At 57.1% G+C, this 18266-nt stretch overlaps 1 protein-coding gene across 2 annotated transcripts; it reads right to left on the bottom strand.

The window, feature by feature from the left end:
* Window positions 1-13604: 13604 nt before the first annotated feature.
* On the bottom strand, window positions 13605-18174 carry DOK2 (docking protein 2). Of its 2 annotated transcripts, none has more exons than XM_082072725.1 (5): window positions 18043-18174; window positions 16922-17218; window positions 16691-16802; window positions 15557-15738; window positions 13605-15485 (listed from the first exon to the last, which is right to left on the bottom strand). In XM_082072725.1, the coding sequence occupies exons 1-5, from the start codon at window positions 18103-18105 to the stop codon at window positions 14595-14597; spliced, it is 1545 nt and encodes a 514-aa protein (XP_081928851.1). In that variant the 5' UTR covers window positions 18106-18174; the 3' UTR covers window positions 13605-14594. The 2 variants fall into 2 exon arrangements, with proteins under 2 accessions (XP_081928851.1, XP_081928852.1); XM_082072726.1 differs by having other exon boundaries at window positions 16691-16799.
* Window positions 18175-18266: the final 92 nt, after the last annotated feature.

The raw sequence follows: 18266 nt of genomic DNA, 5'->3' as shown, positions 1-18266 counted from the left end.
TTGGGGTTCGCACCGAGCAGGATACGTTGTGGGGTTCAGCATCATGGGCTCGGGATGCTACTACACCCCAACCAACACCCCAAAGTACACCCCAAAACACCCCCCTGCAGGCCCTTGGGGATGTGCCTGTGACAGGGCTGTATCACCCCAAATACACCCCAAACACCCCAAAATACACCCCAAAACACACCCCAAAATACACCTAAACTCCCCCCTGCAGACCCTTGGGGATGTACCCGTGACAGGGCTGTATCACCCCAAATACACCCCAAACACCCCAAAATACACCCCTAACACCCCAAAACACAGCCCAAAACACCCCCCAAAACAGCTCACTGCAGACCCTCAGGGATGTGCCTGTGACAGGGCTGTATCAGCCCCAAATACACCCCAAACACCCCAAATACACCCCAACCGACACCCCATCGCCCCCACCTGCTCCAGCCGAAGAGCGGCGGCGCGGCGGCCACCAGCCCCAGCACCCAGGTGGCCGCACAGCCCAGCACCGCGTGGCTGCTGCGGAACGTGAAGTTGCCCAGCGGTTTGCAGATCACCAGGAACCGCTTGAACGCCACCACGGCCAGCGACCATAGGGACACCATGCCTGGGAACATATAGATAACATATAGACACCATAGAGACACCATAGAGACACCATGGGGTGGTTTGCAGATCACCAGGAACCGCTCGAACGCCACCACGGCCAGAGACCATAGGGACACCATGCCTAGGAATAGAGACAATGTATAGACACCGTGAGATATCATAGACACCATAGAGACACCATAGAGAGACCATTGGATAGCACAGACACCATAGAGACACCATAGAGACACCATGGGATATCATAGACACCATAGAGACATCATAGAGACACCACGGGATATCATAGACATCATAGAGACACCATATAGACATCATAGAGACACCATGGGACATCATAGACACCATATAGACAGCATGGGACACCATAGACACCATAGAGACACCATAGAGACACCATGGGACATCATGGACACCATAGACACCATGGGACATCATAGACACCATGGGACATCATGGCCAGTGACCACAGCGACACCATGCCTGGGGACATCATATAGACCCCATGGGACATCATGGACACCATACAGACATCATAAACACCATGGGACATCATGGACACCATACAGACATCATGGACACCACAGACAGCCCCATTGCCCCCCAAGGCTCATTATTTGGCAGCCCCATAGCCCCCCAAGGCTCACTATTTGGCAGCCCCATAGCCCCCCAAGGCTCACTATTTGGCAGCCCCATAGCCCCCCAAGGCTCACTATTTGGCAGCCCTATAGCCCCCCAAGGCTCACTATTTGGCAGCCCCATTGTCCCCCAAGGCTCACTATTTGGCAGCCCCATAGCCCCCCAAGGCTCACTATTTGGCAGCCCCCTAGCCCCCCAAGGCTCACTATTTGGCAGCCCCATAGCCCCCCAAGGCTCACTATTTGGCAGCCCCATAGCCCCCCAAGGCTCACTATTTGGCAGCCCCATTGCCCCCCAAAGCTCACTATTTGGCAGCCCCATAGCCCCCCAAGGCTCACTATTTGGCAGCCCCATAGCCCCCCAAGGCTCACTATTTGGCAGCCCCATTGCCCCCCAAGGCTCACTATCTGGCAGCCCCATAGCCCCCCAAGGCTCACTATTTGGCAGCCCCATAGCCCCCCAAGGCTCACTATCTGGCAGCCCCATAGCCCCCCAAGGCTCACTATTTGGCAGCCCCATTGCCCCCCCCAGGCTGTGTCCCCTCTCTTGCCACCCATCTGGCTCTGCAATCACCCAGGACAAACCCCGGTCTCTTTGCTGCTTGTGTCTGCACCGCACTGGGCGCTGATCTTTCTGTGCGTAGCAATAATGATAATTAATCAGAAAAAGCTTTCATGAAATGGGATCAGTTTGGGCCACTGGGTTTCTTTCTCGTCAGGGGAAACAAAACAAGATGTAAAGCAAAAAAACCCACCCAAAACTGGGTGCCCCGACAGACAAGACATAAATGATACATAATGTGATGTGCTTGGGGAAGCAGCTCTTGAAAGAGATTGACTTTGACAGCCTAATAAATGTTGGCTTCTGACGGGCCCCAGCTCCAAGATGAATCCTCCCAACTTTAATTGGAGACATGATGCTCCCATTACCCAGAACAGAAAATCCCACCTCCTTGCCTCGGATTTCTCCATTGATAAAATTATCTTATTTATTTTTCCTTTCTATGCCTCTAATTGATTGCAATGTTGTTCTACCCCTGGAGAATTTGCTGCTGCAGCCTGGCAGGGCTGGAGATGAGACTCAGAGATGGCTGGAAGGGTCCCCGCGCTGCACAGGGAGGGGATGGGGGACACACGGAGACCCCCCAAGACCTGTAGCATCCTCAGTGAGCCCATCTGCTTCCTCAGAGGAGGAGGAGGAGGAGGCAGGGACTGCCGGGCGGGATGGAAAATGAACTGGGAGGTGGGGAGAGGGACGGGCATCACAAAAATTACCTGATAGCCATCTCCCTACCTGAGTTTAATTTCCCTGTCGGATTTAGCAGGCAGATTCCAGCCCCGCTCGCCGGCAGCTGACAGAGCCCCGGCGGCGCTGACAAGCTGAGATTAGCAAGGCTGAGCCTGGGACGAGGCTGGAGGCTCCCACCTTGCCACCCAGGTCTGGGCTGCGAGAAAAAGGGAGTTGTCCCCCTGAAATGGAGTGGGAATGGGGGTCACCGCCACCCGGAGCACCATAGGGCACCCATGGTCACCTCCAGCGCCCCCCGGGGACACAGTGGTTTAATTCAGCCCCTCTTCTCTAGTGTCTCCTTCCTAAGCAATGAGAAAAAAGCAGCCATGCCAGGCGTTAGGAGGGGCAAACGGGCATTGTTATCCAGGCTAATGGTCCATATTTTGTTTACACTTTCCATTTTCCCGTCTAATAGCTGCTCCTGGGCTCGCCGTCATTCTTCTCTCCTCGCTGCTACCGCCAGCAATTACTCCCCAGCATTTGCATTTAATGATAAGGCCGGGACCAGGTGCTTTTGAATAGATGTCACACGATCGGTGCTTTCACAGTGACGCTGCTCCCTGTGTCAGAGCGGGAGGGGAAGAGGGGGACGGAGGAAGGGGGAGCAGGGATTTGGGGTGGCAGGACCAGCATCCGTCCCCATAGTGCGTGCACAGGACCTTTGCATCCAGCTAAACCAGTGCCACCCCCTCCCCAGTGCCACCAGTATGGAGCAAAGCAAGGGGAGTGCTGGAGGAGCCAGCCTGAGGCTTACCAGCAAGGCCGGGCTCATCATTAATGATTTATTCTTAATTAGGCTGTTCGGTCCGTTGCAACCATGCTCTGGCATCTTCGGCACCGGGGTGTCTGAGGAAAAACAAACGTCTTGGCAAGAGGACGAATTCCCCACCTATCGCTTGGGTAGAGCGGAAATAATTACATAGCAACGAGGTGAGCTCCGGTTTCACGGAGCGCTTTCTGTTCACCGGGCGCCTGATCCCAAGCGTTGCCGGTAACGGATACGGCAAACACGCGGCTGCACACACACGGGGATGCCCAGAGGGGTCACAGAGGGAATAACGGTGCATTAAAAGGCTTTTGTGCACCCCAAACGGCTCCTTTGTGGGGGTTCAGCATCACCCAGCATGGAGCTGCTGGGAAAACGCCCCCCAGCACATAGGCTGGGGACCTGGGGGGAAGGTTTAAACTCAAAAATAGGGGGGGAAAAAGACCCAGCAGCGAGATAAATCCAAGACACCTCATTTTAAGTGTCAGCCGCTCGGCTCAGCAGCTCACGGCCGACAGAGGCGTTTTCCAGCTGATGAGCAGCGGTTGGCTTCATTTACAAATAGCTCCTCTGATTAATTGCAGGGAGGCGAGGAGGTTCTGTTGGCACCACTGATGAGCCCTTTGAGGACCAGGGTCACATTGCGAGTTCTGCTCCTGGCCGGGGAAGGGCCGGAGTTGTGGGGTGGCAATGGGACCCCCAATCCCTGTCACCGATCCCGGGTCACCCAGCGCAGTCACCATCATCCTCCCAGTCCCTACTGGGACTCAGGACCCCGGTGACAAAGCCACAGGGTGCACAGAAACCTGGAAGTGGCTTTTGATTTTGCAACAAGGGATAGAGATAGATAAGAACAGCAATATGGGTTGTCACCCTGGTGCTTTTGCACCAGGAATCATTTTGGATGGAAAGGGCCCATCAAGGGACCTTTGCATCGGGGCAACATCCCGGTCCCGAGCGGTGCCACATGTCCCCGGAGCCGCAGAGCAGAGCTCGGGAGCCACCGTGCTGCTGGGAGCTGCATCTCTCCCGTGAGCCGCGCACAAAACAAAACCCCAGCGCCAGCAAACGGCGAGATCCCGCCTGTCCGAGGCCATTAGTGAACCCGCGGCACTTCCAGAGAGAGCCCCTGCGCCCGCCGCAAAGCGCTGGCCCCGCTCCAGCCGCCGTCAGTACATTCTGCCTCCGAAAATCTCCGCTGCCTGTGCAATTAGGACGGGTGAGAGCATCAGTGTGCAGCTCAGCATCCCATCCCCGGCCCCCATGGGGGCTGGTTTCAGAGCAGGGGTGTGTTTTGCTGCAGACCCCCCCACATCCATGGCTTTTCAGCAAAGCTGGGATGCTGGGGGGGCTCTAGGGTCTTTCCCCCCCTCCTAAACCCCTAACGCACCCCTGAAAGATGCTGCCCAACCAGTATAACCAGCGTACCATCCCACAGCACCCACCGCATGGCTGCTCTGGAGGAATAAAACCTCCTGGCAAGGCTGAGCGGGGAGGGGGGAGTCAGCGTTTGTCCCCCCCGTCACCCCTCATCAGCATGCAGCGGGGCTGAGCGCTGACAGGTTTGGATGCGGGATGAGTTCCATAAACCGCGCGGAACCGGAGTCGGCGGTAATGAGACGCTTGTGAAATCTTGCGCCGATCTGTGTCAGCGCCCTAATCGCAGGCGACAGCGGGGCTCTGCGGCTGCTGGGAGATGATAATATTAATGTCAGGAAGCATCAAGCGGAGGATGCGCCTTTCAAAGCGGGGGGATTACATTCCCCGCGGAAGAAAAGGCGACAGCCCTAATCTTTGCTGTTGGATCCCGGGCGCTGGGGGAAGCGTCTCGGGGTGACCTGGGCTGTGTGTGACATGGAGGCGGGTTGAGCATATGTGCACATATGGGCACGGGGTATAGCCAGGCTGTTTGCAGTGTGAACACCGTTATAATGGTCCAAACCCCATCGCTTGCTTCTCTTCCATCCCTCTCCCTGCATCCCACCTTCTGCACATCCCCAGGGCAGAGCATCGCTACCCGCAGAGGGGAAACTCGGGCTGAGAAGCAAATCCAGGTGCAGAAGCAAAACTCCTGTTGTAATCCACGTGGCTTTTCCCCGTCTCCGGGTGCGTCTGCCAATCCGGAATTCATTAGCATGCGATCTGCTCTCATCTGGGACGCCGGGGGAAGAGGAGCTGACAGGCGAGCGCAAACAAAACCAAACAAACTACAAAAGCAAAGGGCCGGGGATGCTGCGGATGCTGACAGATGCGAGGCAGCCGGGTACCGCGTCTGGGTGGAGACGAGCAGAGGTGCCGGGTGGGAAACAAACCCTTAAAGATCACGATTTTCCTCGCTATTTATTCACAGTGAGCTCTCAAGCCTCGAAAAGGCTGGCAATGCCTTTTTGGTCAGCGGAGTCTCTTTCCTGTCCTAGAACTCCTTGCACTTCTAAAAGGATGACTACAAAGGCCCGGGGTCATGAATACATATCTCTGCTGCAGGTACATCAGCTCCGAGCTGATTTTGCGCTGAGTGAGCTCAGTAACAGCTGCCAAACCCCAGCGCTGGGCAAACAGCTGCCCCAGCCGGGACCCATGAGCTGGGAAGGCAATAGATCCCAGCAGGGGGGATAGGGCTGGTTTTGGGCTTTGCTGGGCCATGGTGAGGTGGGTTGCATTTTTATTTTCCCTATTTTTCAAGTGTAAAGCGCTTTCTCTCTCCTCTCAGGCCTGAGATGAAGCAGAAGCTCACAGCACTGCACCGCGCAGGTGAAATCCTGCTTGCTGCGTGCTCATAAGTGCTTGTTTTTAAGCTGTTTGGCAGCTTTGTGCTTTGCTTTTTGCTGCTCCGTTTGCTCCCAAAAGCCTGATGCTCCCTGGCACCTTGTGCGATGTCCCCACGTCCCATGCAGCAGAGCTGGGGGGTTACTGGGGCACGGGGGGGCTGCAGAGAAGCAGTAACAGAGAAGCTGGGGAAAAGATAATAAAGCAATAAGAGAGAAGGTTCCCCATGGGGGAATTTGGGATCAATAACTTGGGAGGCAAAGAGAGCAGGAGCCCTGCAACTCGCTGATGAGGGTGAAATGGGGCAGCAATTAGCCCGAAAAGGAGCAAAGGTCACCAAGTGCAGGCAGAGTGACCCAGAGCTGACGGTTAATGGGGCTTTAGGGGATGGCAAAGAGATGACGGCTGCAATAATGTGCCATAGGTTATACAATGTGCTGGAGGGGCTGCGGGGCAAACTGGGGGGAGTGATGCACTTACTAGGGGGGAAAAGGCAATAAGGTCCTTGGTAATGGGTCCGAAAGGGGCAAAGGGGAGTGCTGGTGTTCAGATGTGTGTTGTTTCAGCCCCACAATGACAAATGTCTGCTCCATGTCACCGCAGAGCCTGGGGACAGGGGTGTCAGGGACAAGGTGGCATCTCTGCAGGGTGCAGGGAATAAATGGGTTCAGCAATGCACGAGCAGGTGACTCTGGTCCTCGTGGAGCAAGAAATGGCTCAGCCCAGGGTTATTCAAAGCCTCAAGTCATGTATTTCAGGTTTTCCCTTAGTGCAATGATGCCCGGGGGGAGGCAAAGGGGCAGCAGCTCGCTGTGCTGGTACATCCAGGCCAGGATCAGGTCCTGCACATCACCCGGGTGCGTGTTTAGGGGATGGGATGAAGATGTGGTGTCACGAGCAGCTGAGAAAACAGACAACATAGGCAGCAAAGCCAGGTTAATTTGAAGCAGAAGGGAGTCTGGGGCTTTGGCGAGCACAGAACTCACGGAAAAGTGGATCTGTGACTCGGTGATTGACTTTTTAACCCAATTACTCTCGCGGTTGTTGCACAGGCTCGACTTCACACAGCCCAGCTCTGTCCTGAGCACATCCACTGCTGTTTGGCACAGATAAAGCCGACGCTCCCCTCTTTGGCTCCTCCAGCATCCCATGGCACTGGGGATGGGGACACGGCCTGGGTGTCACCTTCCCGGGCACAGGGCTGGGGACAGGTCAGTGCTGAGCAATGCGGGACATCAGCAGGATGGGAGCTGCCGGTTTTACTGCACTGGGGGTGATCCTGCCCCGTGCCCCCTCCTTCCCATGCACCCCAGGGCTGCGGGGTCTGGACTCAGGGATTTTGGGTCCCCACACCTTGGGAATGTCATGTAATGATTTTTTTTCCTGTGCAATAAGCAAGGAGCAGAGCCCCAGAGCCCTCAGCCTGCTCCAAGCATCCCCAGATCCCCCGCAGAGGGCACGGAGCGGGTGTGGGACAGGGGCAAAACCCCAGGTCTTGGCACTATCCAGGGTTAACCCAGGGAAGGCGCAGGAGGGGTACGAAGGGCATTTTCGGGTGGAGATCCCCCCTAGCAGAGCCCTTGTCCGCAGAAAGCTCAGGCAGCCGCAGGTTTTAATTAAAATTAACCATTGCCCGCAGCTCCTGGACACAATTACTCGGTCACCAGGTATCAATTCCACTGATGGGGGGTGTAATTAAGAAGTGAGTGTTTCTCCTTCCCCGGCTGCCACCTCCACCCTGGCACAAAGCAGGGTGATGCTCGTCCCCACCCTGGGTAATGCGGTGTCCCCAGAGATGTCACCCACCCGTTCCCAGGGCTCCTTCACTCCCCCCAGGCTCTGGGTACCAATTTCTCCTCCAGCCTGTGCTGCGAAGCATCGTGCAATCACAGTGCCGGTGTCAGCCCAACCCCTCATTAAGTGCCATGCCCCCACTCGAGTAATTACTCCTATTTATATCCGAGTGTTCGCAGCCTGCCCTCGATAAAACCCCCGGCTGCTCCACCTCCCGCCCTCCTGTCGCTGACACAGAGCAGCCGCTATTTTTACCCCTCTCCCCTGGAGATGCTTCGCTCCCGATTCCAGCCCTGGGATTGAAAGCAACTCTGTCTCTCCCGCCGCCCCCTTCCCGGGGTCCCTGGGGTGGTGACGGTGACACTTTCCTGCCAGGGCAAAGCTGGGTGGGTTGCCCCTGGGTGGGGACTGAGAGTCTGAGTGCGATTTATTCTTCTCCATCTTCAGGCAGGAGATGCTCTGTTTCTGTCAGATGTGGGATTGTGTTCATCCAGCTGCAAGCTGAGGCCGGACAGACCCAAAGGAAAAGCCCCTTTGGGGTGGATCTGTGTCCAAATTGCTGTGCAAAAAGCCTTTTTTCCTGGAATATCTGCTCCCGTTGGTGCTTTCCAGGGGCTGAGCCCACCCAGGGTCAGTGGATCCGAGCAGCAGCTCCATGGAGGTGACACATGGTACCAGTTCCCGCTGCCTGATAAAAATAGAAATAATTCTTTATTTTCACGCCAGCTATTTCAGAGGTAATTGCTGCATTTCAAAGAGGAAACACAGCTCTGAACTCTGCATTAACACCTATCGGTGTCACTTCCCAAGGCAAGCAGAGCAGCACTCGATGTGCGTTCTGCAGCCCCGGGTGCCCAAGCGCCCGCAGACGCTCAGGCCTTTGCAAAATGGGAAAGGGAAAATGCCCTCCTGTGTGTCTCTGCACGCAGGGGCGGAAAGGAGAACGCTTCATCCTATATTCCAGCATAAATCCAGCAAGGGATTCTGCTTGCAGGGCGCTTGCGGGACAGCACCAGCCTTGAGCATCCCACGGGGATGCTTCGCCTCCCTCTGTCAGGACAGCAGGTCTGGGAACCAAATATTCCTTAATATTCTATTCCAAATATTCCTTAATATTCTATTCCAAATCATAGAATGCTAGGGATTGGAAGGGACCTCAAAAGATCATCTAGTTCAATCCCCCCATGGAGCAGGAACACCCAGATGAGGCTACACAGGAAGGTGTCCAGGCGGGTTTGAATGTCTCCAGAGTAGGAGACTCCACAACCTCTCTAGGCAGAAATGGATGCAGCTTAATATTCCTTGATATTCTATTAGTATACTTATACTTCCTTAATACATGTATATCATCTCTAGGGGAGCTTGATGCTGGCCCTGCAGAACTGCCAGCATCCCTGCTGCCCCACCCTGAGTGTGGGGACACTGTGGGGACATTCACCTAAGCGCACAGGGATTCTCTTTGGTTTTAAGCAGCGACTGACGCTGCTTGCGACCCTGTGCCGGGCTCCTGCTGCCACTGACCCCGACGGGCACAGCCCCTGCCCGTCTCCCGGCGAGATGCATTAGTCATTCCCAGTGCGTGTGGAGCCATCTGGATGGGATCGGCCCTTCTGCCACACCACGGAGGATTGTTAACACAAAGCATATGCTTTGTTTGAAATTAATAATAATTTTGGGCTCTCACCAGCTGCTGGTAATTGGCTCCCCTTTCGCAGAGATAACCGAGAGCAGCAGGGTGGAAATTCAGCCGCTTGCCCGGCTCCTTTTCTAATGAGATAAGTCCCTGGGAAAGGTGGCGGTTCTGCAGGGGACGGTGTGACACCGGCCCTGTGATGGCTTTTAATAACAGGGACATGTGCCCTGTGCCACGGTGACACAGAGCACCGGGGCTGCTCCAGGACACCGGGGTCCCCTTGTCAAACCCAGGGGGACCAGACCCTTCCTGGGCACCCACCTGGCTGGGCCAGGGCAGCTTTCAGCATCCTCGTTTGCTGTTTAATTATTGCTGTGAACAGCAGATTAGCACAGAGGGCGGATTTTTGTGTTTCTTGCTTAGGCATCAGTCTGGGCAGGTGGGTGTTGGGAGGCTGGTGGGGATATTTATATTGCAGCCCTGACAAAATCCGTGTGTGGGGGAGCTCTGTAAAATATACACAGCGTTATTTTTGTTCAAACGGTGCGTATTTAGGCAACGGGAACGTACTGAACGCGTCCGCTGCAGCAGAGGCATGTGGGAGCTGAATCTCCAGATTCAATTTAGGTGTTTAAATGCAACCTGGCCCTGCAGCACAATGGGGTGAGCGGGCAGGACTCAGAAATTCAAGCTCTGGCCACATTCTGCCCTTCTCCATCATGGGATTCCCATAATGAAAGTGTAGGAGTAACATGCAAAAATAAAAAGAGCTAAAACGCTCTCCGGGGCTCCATGAAGTGCTGATGTAATGCAGATTGTTGGCATTTTAGCCTTGGTGCAATATTCAGCGCTGGGAAATGATACGGAGGGATTTTTGGGCTTGGGGCGAGATGCGGGAACACTCCCTCCCGCTCCCATTACCCCCCACAGCCCTGCAAGACCAGAGTCCCATAAGAACCTCCATCCCCTGGACCAAACCCAGCAGCAAATTGCCCTTCCAGAAGGGAACTGCCTCCCCACACCCTTGGCCACCAACCCTTCTCCTTTTTTCTAGGTCCAAGAAGCAAATTGAGCTGCCCCTTTGGTCCGGGCTCTGTACACGATGCTCTCCTGGAGCATCCCCAGTCTCATGGAGCATCACGTTGGCCTCGGTGGGAGAGCCCAGCTGCATCCTCCTGCATCCTTCCATCCTGCAGAAGGATGCTCCCCAAACCCTGCCCAGCCCATTTCAGTGCTGGGGGGGTTGATGATGCTGCAATATGCCCCTTGCAGCTATAGGGCTTTTTTCCCCGTTATACATATCTCCAGACGGGTGGGAAGGAGAGGGAGGACACGGGACACCCAGGGATGCTGCTGGGGGGCGTGTGGGCTGGCCGAGGTCCCCAGGATCGATGCAGGTGGGTTTGCGGGGGCCAAACACATCACCCCACAGCTGAGCCGTGGCCGGCAGAGGCCACGGGATCAATGCGGAGTGATGGAAATACGGCTGCGGACACGATGCTTTTACAGCTTCCTTCCCCAAGAAAAGCTGGGTTTTATGGACTTCTGGTAATTGGCAATTAATTTTGCTGAAGCAAAGGGCAGGAGGGCAGGCCAGCTCTTTAAGGGCACCCACGCAGGGGTGGGGAAATGGGGAAAAAAGCCTCTTTTACCCCCCCTCTTTGCCTGTACAGTGCTCAGCAGAGTCTGGACTGATGCCTTCCCTGCAAAAACGCAGCAGTGACCAGTTCTGCGCTTCTCAGGCCACCAAACAGGAGAAAATAAAGCAGGCTGGGTGAAGCGAGGAGTTGGCTGTAGCTCCAACCCGTGGCCACAGTCATCACCTCCCTGCTCCTCACCCTGCACCTTGTCCTCAGCATCATTAACTCCCCATCCTGAGGAGGCAACCAGGAGCCCCTGAGCTCCCCAAACGAGACAGGCGGAGAGAATCCAGACCCTCCCAATTAGGCGCTTCATTTTCTGAATGAAGGGCCCTGCTCCGCCCTGCGCAGCGAACGTGATTGGCATAAATCCCGGCGCTGATTAGGGACTTGTCATTTAGCACCTATAATGCCTCCCTCCTAATAGTATTAGGGCCTCCTCGACGAGACGCTAATGCAGTTTGCAGCTGCATCGCTGGCGCCTGGGATTCGGCGGCCGAGCGGCGAGCGCGCTGCAAAGCGAACACGTCTCTAATTCGAGGAGACAGTAATGAAAAAAGAAGCTACTTCGACAAGGTGCATGGAGCAAGGGGAGGGAAATGAGCCCGGTACACCCGGCCCCGGGAGCATCATCTCCTGACCGTGGGCAGCATCCCCATGCTGGTTACTCAGGGAGCTCGCTCCTGCTTTATTTCTCCATGTTGGGGTGTCCCTACTCCTTTTTCCTCGCTCTGCCCCTCCAAACCTTGCCAGTCCCCCCGTCCCCCAGCATCATCCCTGTTTTCTCCGTGTGGCTGCATCCCTGGTCCATGCCCATCACCCTGGGATGCAGCTCCTGGAGGGTGCTGGGGGAGATGGGCAGGGGGTTTTGCTGGACCCTTTAAGCTCCGAACAAATCTCTGTTTTGATTAGCTTGTGCTCCTAAATGATTTATAATCAGCATAATGCAATAACGACAATAAGTCCCTAATCAGATTAAAGCACTCTCCATTTGTCTGGGGCTTTGCGCTGTAATCTCTTCCTCCCTTCTCCGCCATCGATTTTGTTTTCCGAGCCACGCTGAGGGCTTTTCCAGCCTTCGCGTCCTCCTTACCTGGGCTCGGTATTCCAGGACATGTCTCCTTTTCCACCCTAAAACCCCGTTCGTGCCGATGGGAGAAGCTGCGAGCGATTTACTCCGGCTGCAAAACCCCCAGCGCTTTGCCCGGCCCGTGCTGCTGCCTCTGTGAAATTCGATTAGTGCCATTCACAGCGACTCCTCGTTAGCCTGCCTGGCATGGTACAAATCTCGTTAGACCCACAGGATCTTTAAGTGAAGTCCAGAAAGTGTTTCCATTTCTTTGCTTAATGAAGAAAAATAGCGGTGGAGGAGGCTGGAAGGAGCGAGGATTGCAGCAGGGAGCCGGGCTGGAGGGCGGCGAAGAGAGAGGACTGTGTTAACACCGATTAATAATGAATAACCACTATAATGAGCGTTAATTAATAACAGCGCACGCTTAAGCGATTGATTCCCGGTGAATGGCATCATTCCGTCAGGAGTCCCCATCGCTCCAGATGACCAAGCCAGTGGCGCTGATGGATGCTCCTGGTCATATTGAGGGCTGGAGATGGGAACCAGCATGGTTGGGGATGGGAATCAGCCTGGTTGGGAATGGGGATCATCCCTGCCAGGGATGGGGATCACCCCTTGTTGCCATAGGAACAGACCCAGGAAAGGATGGGGAGCGTGGGCTGAGGACCATCTCCCATCCCTCCATCCCACCCCATGTCTCCGAACCTCTGCCCACATCATCAGCAAGATCTGCCATGGTCTGTGCTCTTCCTTGCTCTAAATTTTACTCACTGGCAAAAAAAACTGTGAAAAACTTGTTTGTTCTTTTATTTTTTGACCCATTTTATGGTTTTCTGTGCAGGGACCCCACTGCTGCCTGCATGAGGGACCTGTTTGTTTTCCAGCCCCTCCGATTCGGCGTGTGATAGAGACGGAGCTTTAATCAGTGTAATATATAAAGCACTTAATTTACCTTATTAAAAGTCTGCACTTTGGATTTTCAGGATCCAGGAAATTAACTCAAGCACCTAAGCATTTATTTGATTGAAAGAGATTATAAATAATTCATGCCTTTTCCTTGCCTTCGGTGACAGACCTGCCAGGGTGCTGGGGGACCAGCAGCGGCTCCTGAGCTCCCTCCATCATGGTGATGGAGCTGGTGGGCGCTAGAGATGGTCTGTTCGGGGTGATGGGCACTGACAGAGCCCTGGGAGATGGTTCTGTGCCAGGGAACCATCTGCTGATGGGGAATTGGGGCTGGTGACTCTCACTGTGCCGGCTGAGGGGCTGCGTGTCCCCAAGCAAGGGCTGGAGGAGGAGGAGGAGGGTGACCCAGAGCAGGTCAGGCTGTGCCAAGCCATGTACTGCTCTCAGTGTCCCAGGAGGAGAGGAGCCAGACACTGAAATCACCATGACAATAAAGCTGAGTATTTCATCTATAATTCAGAGGAACTGGAAAGTGGGTTTGTAGAAAAAAAGAAGAAGAATTAAAAATAAGAACATGGCTGAGACAGTGGAAATTTATGCCGCTGTTCTTGCTGAGCGAGGATGCGGCATGACCCTTGGGCAGGATCGGTGCTTGGCCCCAGCGCTGGCTGCTGGGGGGACCGAGCACGTCCCGGGGGGGCTGGGGGCTGCGTGTGGCTGTGGTGCTGTCCCAGCAAGGGCTGAGTGGACAAAAAATGGTGTGGGCAAAGAGAAATCTGCAGGCAGGGTGTTTGCTGTGAGCTGTGCGCTGCTCGCTGCATCTTACGGTGTGGGGTGTGTGTCCTGGGGGGTCAGCATCACCAGCCAGCGTGGGCTGAGCATCCTGGGGTCGTGCATCATCCGGCTGAATCGTGGGGTTTGGGATCTGCATCCCTGGGGTGAGCATCACCAACCAGCGTGGGCTGAGCATCCCTGGGGGCTGCACATTGTCTGGCTGCCTCTTGGGGTGTAGTATCTGCACCCCTGGGGTCATGCATTGTCCGGCTGTATCTTGGGGTCCAGGATGAGCATTGTCCAGCTGCATGTTGGGGTTTGGGATGGACATCCCCAGGGGTGTGCATGGGGGAACTGGCGATCTTGAGGTTTGGCCGGGTGAGGAGCGGGGGGCTTGTGGTCCGCAGGAGCCCCCGATGCTGCGATCCGGGGGTCCCGGAGCTGCGGAGGGGCTGCCGGAGGGTCCCCTGCCCGCTCGCTGCCTGCCCTGCCCGTTCGGCGGGCGCACGCTGCCCTCCAGCGGCTGCCGGCCCCGCAGCTGCCCAGATGTGCCCCGCAGCTGCCCAGATGTTCCCTGCCTTCACCTCCTCCCCTCCGGCCATGGGTGCGCTGAGCTGGGGGGGGTCTCAGCTCTGCCGGGGCTGGGGGTCCCAGTTTGGGGGGTTGGAGCTGCGGGAGGGGGGGTAATTCCTCTCCCCTTCCCCATCCCGCTCACTGCAGGTCCCTCTTCTTGGCCAGCTTGAGGACCACGTTGTCATACTCGGTGTCCCCCAGCCACTCCTTGCCCTGCAGCAGGAAGGGCTGCCGGGCTGGGACGGGTCTCTTGGGCACGGCGTAGTCATCCCGCTGCGGGTTGTAGGGGTACTCGTGCCCAGGGGGGTCCTCCATGGCCGCCTGCAGCCTCCACGCCTCCCCCTTCACCTCCTCGGGCTCGTCGTAGATGGTTTGGGCAGAGACACCCTCAGGTTCGTCGTAGATGTGCTCAGGCTTGGCGGCGGTGGGGCGCGGCGGGGGCTGCTTGCTCGTCTGCGTCCTCGCCTCCCCGATGCTGTGGTAGAAGGGGTCGGGGACATCCTCAGGGCCACGGGCCACACTGCTGAATTTATGAGCCACGAAGGTCTTGGCGATGGTGTCAAAGGGGACGGCGTACTCGCATTCGGTGGTCGTCTTGGCTGGAGCATCCTGCCTCCGTCCCGGGGGGGTCCCCCGGCGCAGGGTATTGCAGGGCTCAGTGTAGGGGCAATCGGCACTGCGGGGGGGCAGAAAAGCTCCCAACAGCTCCCCAGCCCCCGGGCAGCTGCTGGGGGGCATTGGCAGCTTGGTTTTTGGCACCTTCCCCTCCCGGGCAGGCTCCAGCGAGGGGCACTTGGTGGCACGGGGCTCCTCGTGTCCCTGCGCCCAGCTGGGCATCTTGGCATGGCCGAGTGGCCGGGGGGCATCATCCCCAGGGCCACCCCAGCGCGGTTCCTCGGCCCCCCGGCCCCGGTGCAGGTTGATGGCCGACTCGATGGCCTGGAAGATCTCGTTACCTTGCCGAGTCTCAAACTCAAAGTTGCCTTCTCCGGATGCGCAGCGCCGGCCGGCTTCGAAGGAGAAGGTCACCTGGGGAGGGACAGCATCAGGTCCCCGTGTCACATCCCACCGCCAGCCCACCCTCCCGGTGTCCCCTGTACCTTATCCCGCCCGAAGCGCCGCAGGAAGCGGTAGGGCCAGCTGTAGATGATGTCCGAGGTTTGGAAGTCCAGCAGCTCCAGCGCCTCGTCGCCTGCTCGCAGGATGCACCGGCCCCAGAGCCGGCAGCGCTCAGAGGACTCGGTGGCCCTGACCGTCACCTTGAACACCTGCTCCAAGCCGGCTGGGGATGGAGGAGGGTGGCATTTATAGTTTAATAAATAATAACATTTCATAATAATTTAAGGTTAATAGATCTGAGCAATGTGATCTAGTTGAAGATGTCCCTGCTCATGGCAGGGGGTTGGACTGGATGAGCTTGGAAGGTCCCTTCAATGCCAACTACTCTGTGATTTCAATGATTGAACACCTGCAAGGAGCAGGGCTGCGTCTCCCACCACCAAGAGGTGCTGTGGGGCTCGTGACCCCCCCACGGCAAGGCATTTGGGGCAGCAGCATCCGGCCGATAAGGGCTGAAGGGGGAGCAGCCCGAGAGCGCAGCGACAGCCAAACCGCAGAGCAGGAAGAGCACAGAGATGCTATTTCGGGAGATTTTCCACCCGGCCGCCGGCACGTAGACACGGCGGGGGCTGCAAAACTGGCCGAAGTGCCTGGGGAAGGGGAGGATGAAATGTTGCAGGTGCTGGAGTGAGTTCAGAGAAGGGAACGGAGTTGGGGAAGGGGCTGGAGCACAAGTGTGATGGGAGCGGCTGAGGGAGCTGGGGGGTTCAGCTGGAGAACAGGAGCTGAGGGGAGACCTTCTGATCTCTGAACTGCCTGAAAGGAGCTTGGAGCCAGGGGGGGTCGGGCTCTGCTCCCCAGGAACAAGCGCCAGGAGCAGAGGAAACGGCCTCAAGTTGCGCCAGGGGAGGTTGAGGTTGGATCTGGGAACAATTTCTTCCCCAAAGGGCTGTGGGGCATTGGAACAGGCTGCCCAGGGCGGTGCTGGAGTCACCATCCCTGGAGGGGTTGAGCAGATGGAGATGAGGTTCTCAGGACATGGGGCAGTGCCAGGGGTGGGTTATGGGTGGACTCTGATGTTGAGGGGCTATTCCAACTAAATTTACTCTATGTCTGCTGCCTCCTGTGCCAGCAAACCCCACTCTGCTGCACCTTCCCCCTGTCCCTGTACCCACCTTTCCCCTGCGAGCTGTACAGGGAATTTTCCTCCATGGAGAACCCGCTGTCGGTGCCCGGCGATGTCTGCAGCCCGTCCTTCCCTGCCGCCCGCTCCTCCCTGCTCCTCTGCTAGCGAGAGAGCAGCAGGTGAGCGAGGACAGAGCATCCTCCAGCCTCCCCCATCACCGCAAAACCCCAGGGACCCCCAACCATGGCTCCCAATGCCCCCCAATTATCCCAGCCCGTACCGGGAACGCCAGCTCGCACAGCTTCAGGATCCAGCCATTGGCCTCAGCGCCATCGGCGGCCAGGAGGTACCGCTTGTCCGTGGTCTCCAGGAGGAAGGGGACGGTGTCCCTGGGGCAAGTGGCATCGCCGCTGGCCTCGGCCACGTGCACGCAGTCGCTCAGCTTCACCAGCCGCTTGCTGCCCTCGCCTCTCCGCAGCTTCTCGGCGTTCGGCGGCACCGAGCCCTCGAAGAGCTCCAGGCGGGCGGTGGAGCAGGAGCTTTCCCGGTATAAGATGCCCCAGAATTTCCTCCATTTCTGCCCGTGGGGGGGGAAACAGTGAGAGGAGTGAAAATGCAGTGTCAGCCCATTCTGATTTCACCCTTCCAGGTGGATCGTGTGAGCCCGGGGCAGGGCATCAGTGCCCTCGTGGGGTCTTGCACCAGTGTTGGTGGGTTTGGGCAGAATAAGGAAAAGCATCCCTGACACAAGCATCACAACATCACCCAGCACCGGGATCCATCCTGCCTCCCCTGCACCCCTCTGCGAGAGCACTTGCAGCTCTTTATTTCCTCCATCTTCACCAAAACCACTGATTTTTGGGTTCCCGACTCGCCCTGTGAGTAAGCAGCAATTTGCAGCGTGTCATGCAGAGGTGGAGGGGAAGCAGCGGGAGAGGAAGTTTTGCCCCAAAAATCGGAGCATCCTCCATGGCAGCCCCCTGCCCGCCTCCCACCCTGCCCATGGGAGGCCCCCCCAGATGGTGGCCATGGGGACAAAGCCTCAGCTTTGCCTCCCGGGGACACTCGGGCGGCTCCTTCCCCTTCTTGCACAAGAACCGTTGCCAAACCCCGGTCGCCATCAGCCGCGGAAGCAACGAGGCTCAGGGGGTTGTGCCGGTTTGTCCCACAGCTCTGACCCCCTCACGGAGGGGGGTCTCTTGGTGACGTGTCCCCAGCACCATCCATCCCTGTGACATTGGTGCAGAGCATCCCCATGGGTGTGAGCATCCCACTCGCTTTGGGTCCAAGCCCCTTTGCACCCCCATATCCAGCGCAGCCAATCCCCGCCATGAGTCCCCCCCATTTTCAACCCAGCCAAGCCCCACCATGGGGTCAAGCAGCGCCCCACCACCTCCTCACCTTGCCGAAGGTCTGCTGGAGCTGGAGGTGCAGCACACCCTGCTTCACCACCGCCTCCTCCATCCTCCGGCCACCAGCACCCACCGCCCCCCGCCACTGTCCCCCCCTGTCCTGCTGCCCCGGGGGGGGTCCCGTCCCGTCCGCGCTGCCGTCGGGACAAGTTGTGACGTCCCAGCGTGTGACGCGCGGTCGGGTTCTTCTGCTTCCTCCGGCTTCCTGTGTCT

Source organism: Streptopelia decaocto (genome assembly GCF_964273445.1).
Source record: "Streptopelia decaocto genome assembly, chromosome: 25".
Classification (NCBI taxonomy): Eukaryota; Metazoa; Chordata; class Aves; order Columbiformes; family Columbidae; genus Streptopelia; species Streptopelia decaocto.
The sequence above is the reverse complement of the archived record's forward strand: the minus strand, read 5'-3'. Positions and strand labels throughout refer to the sequence as shown.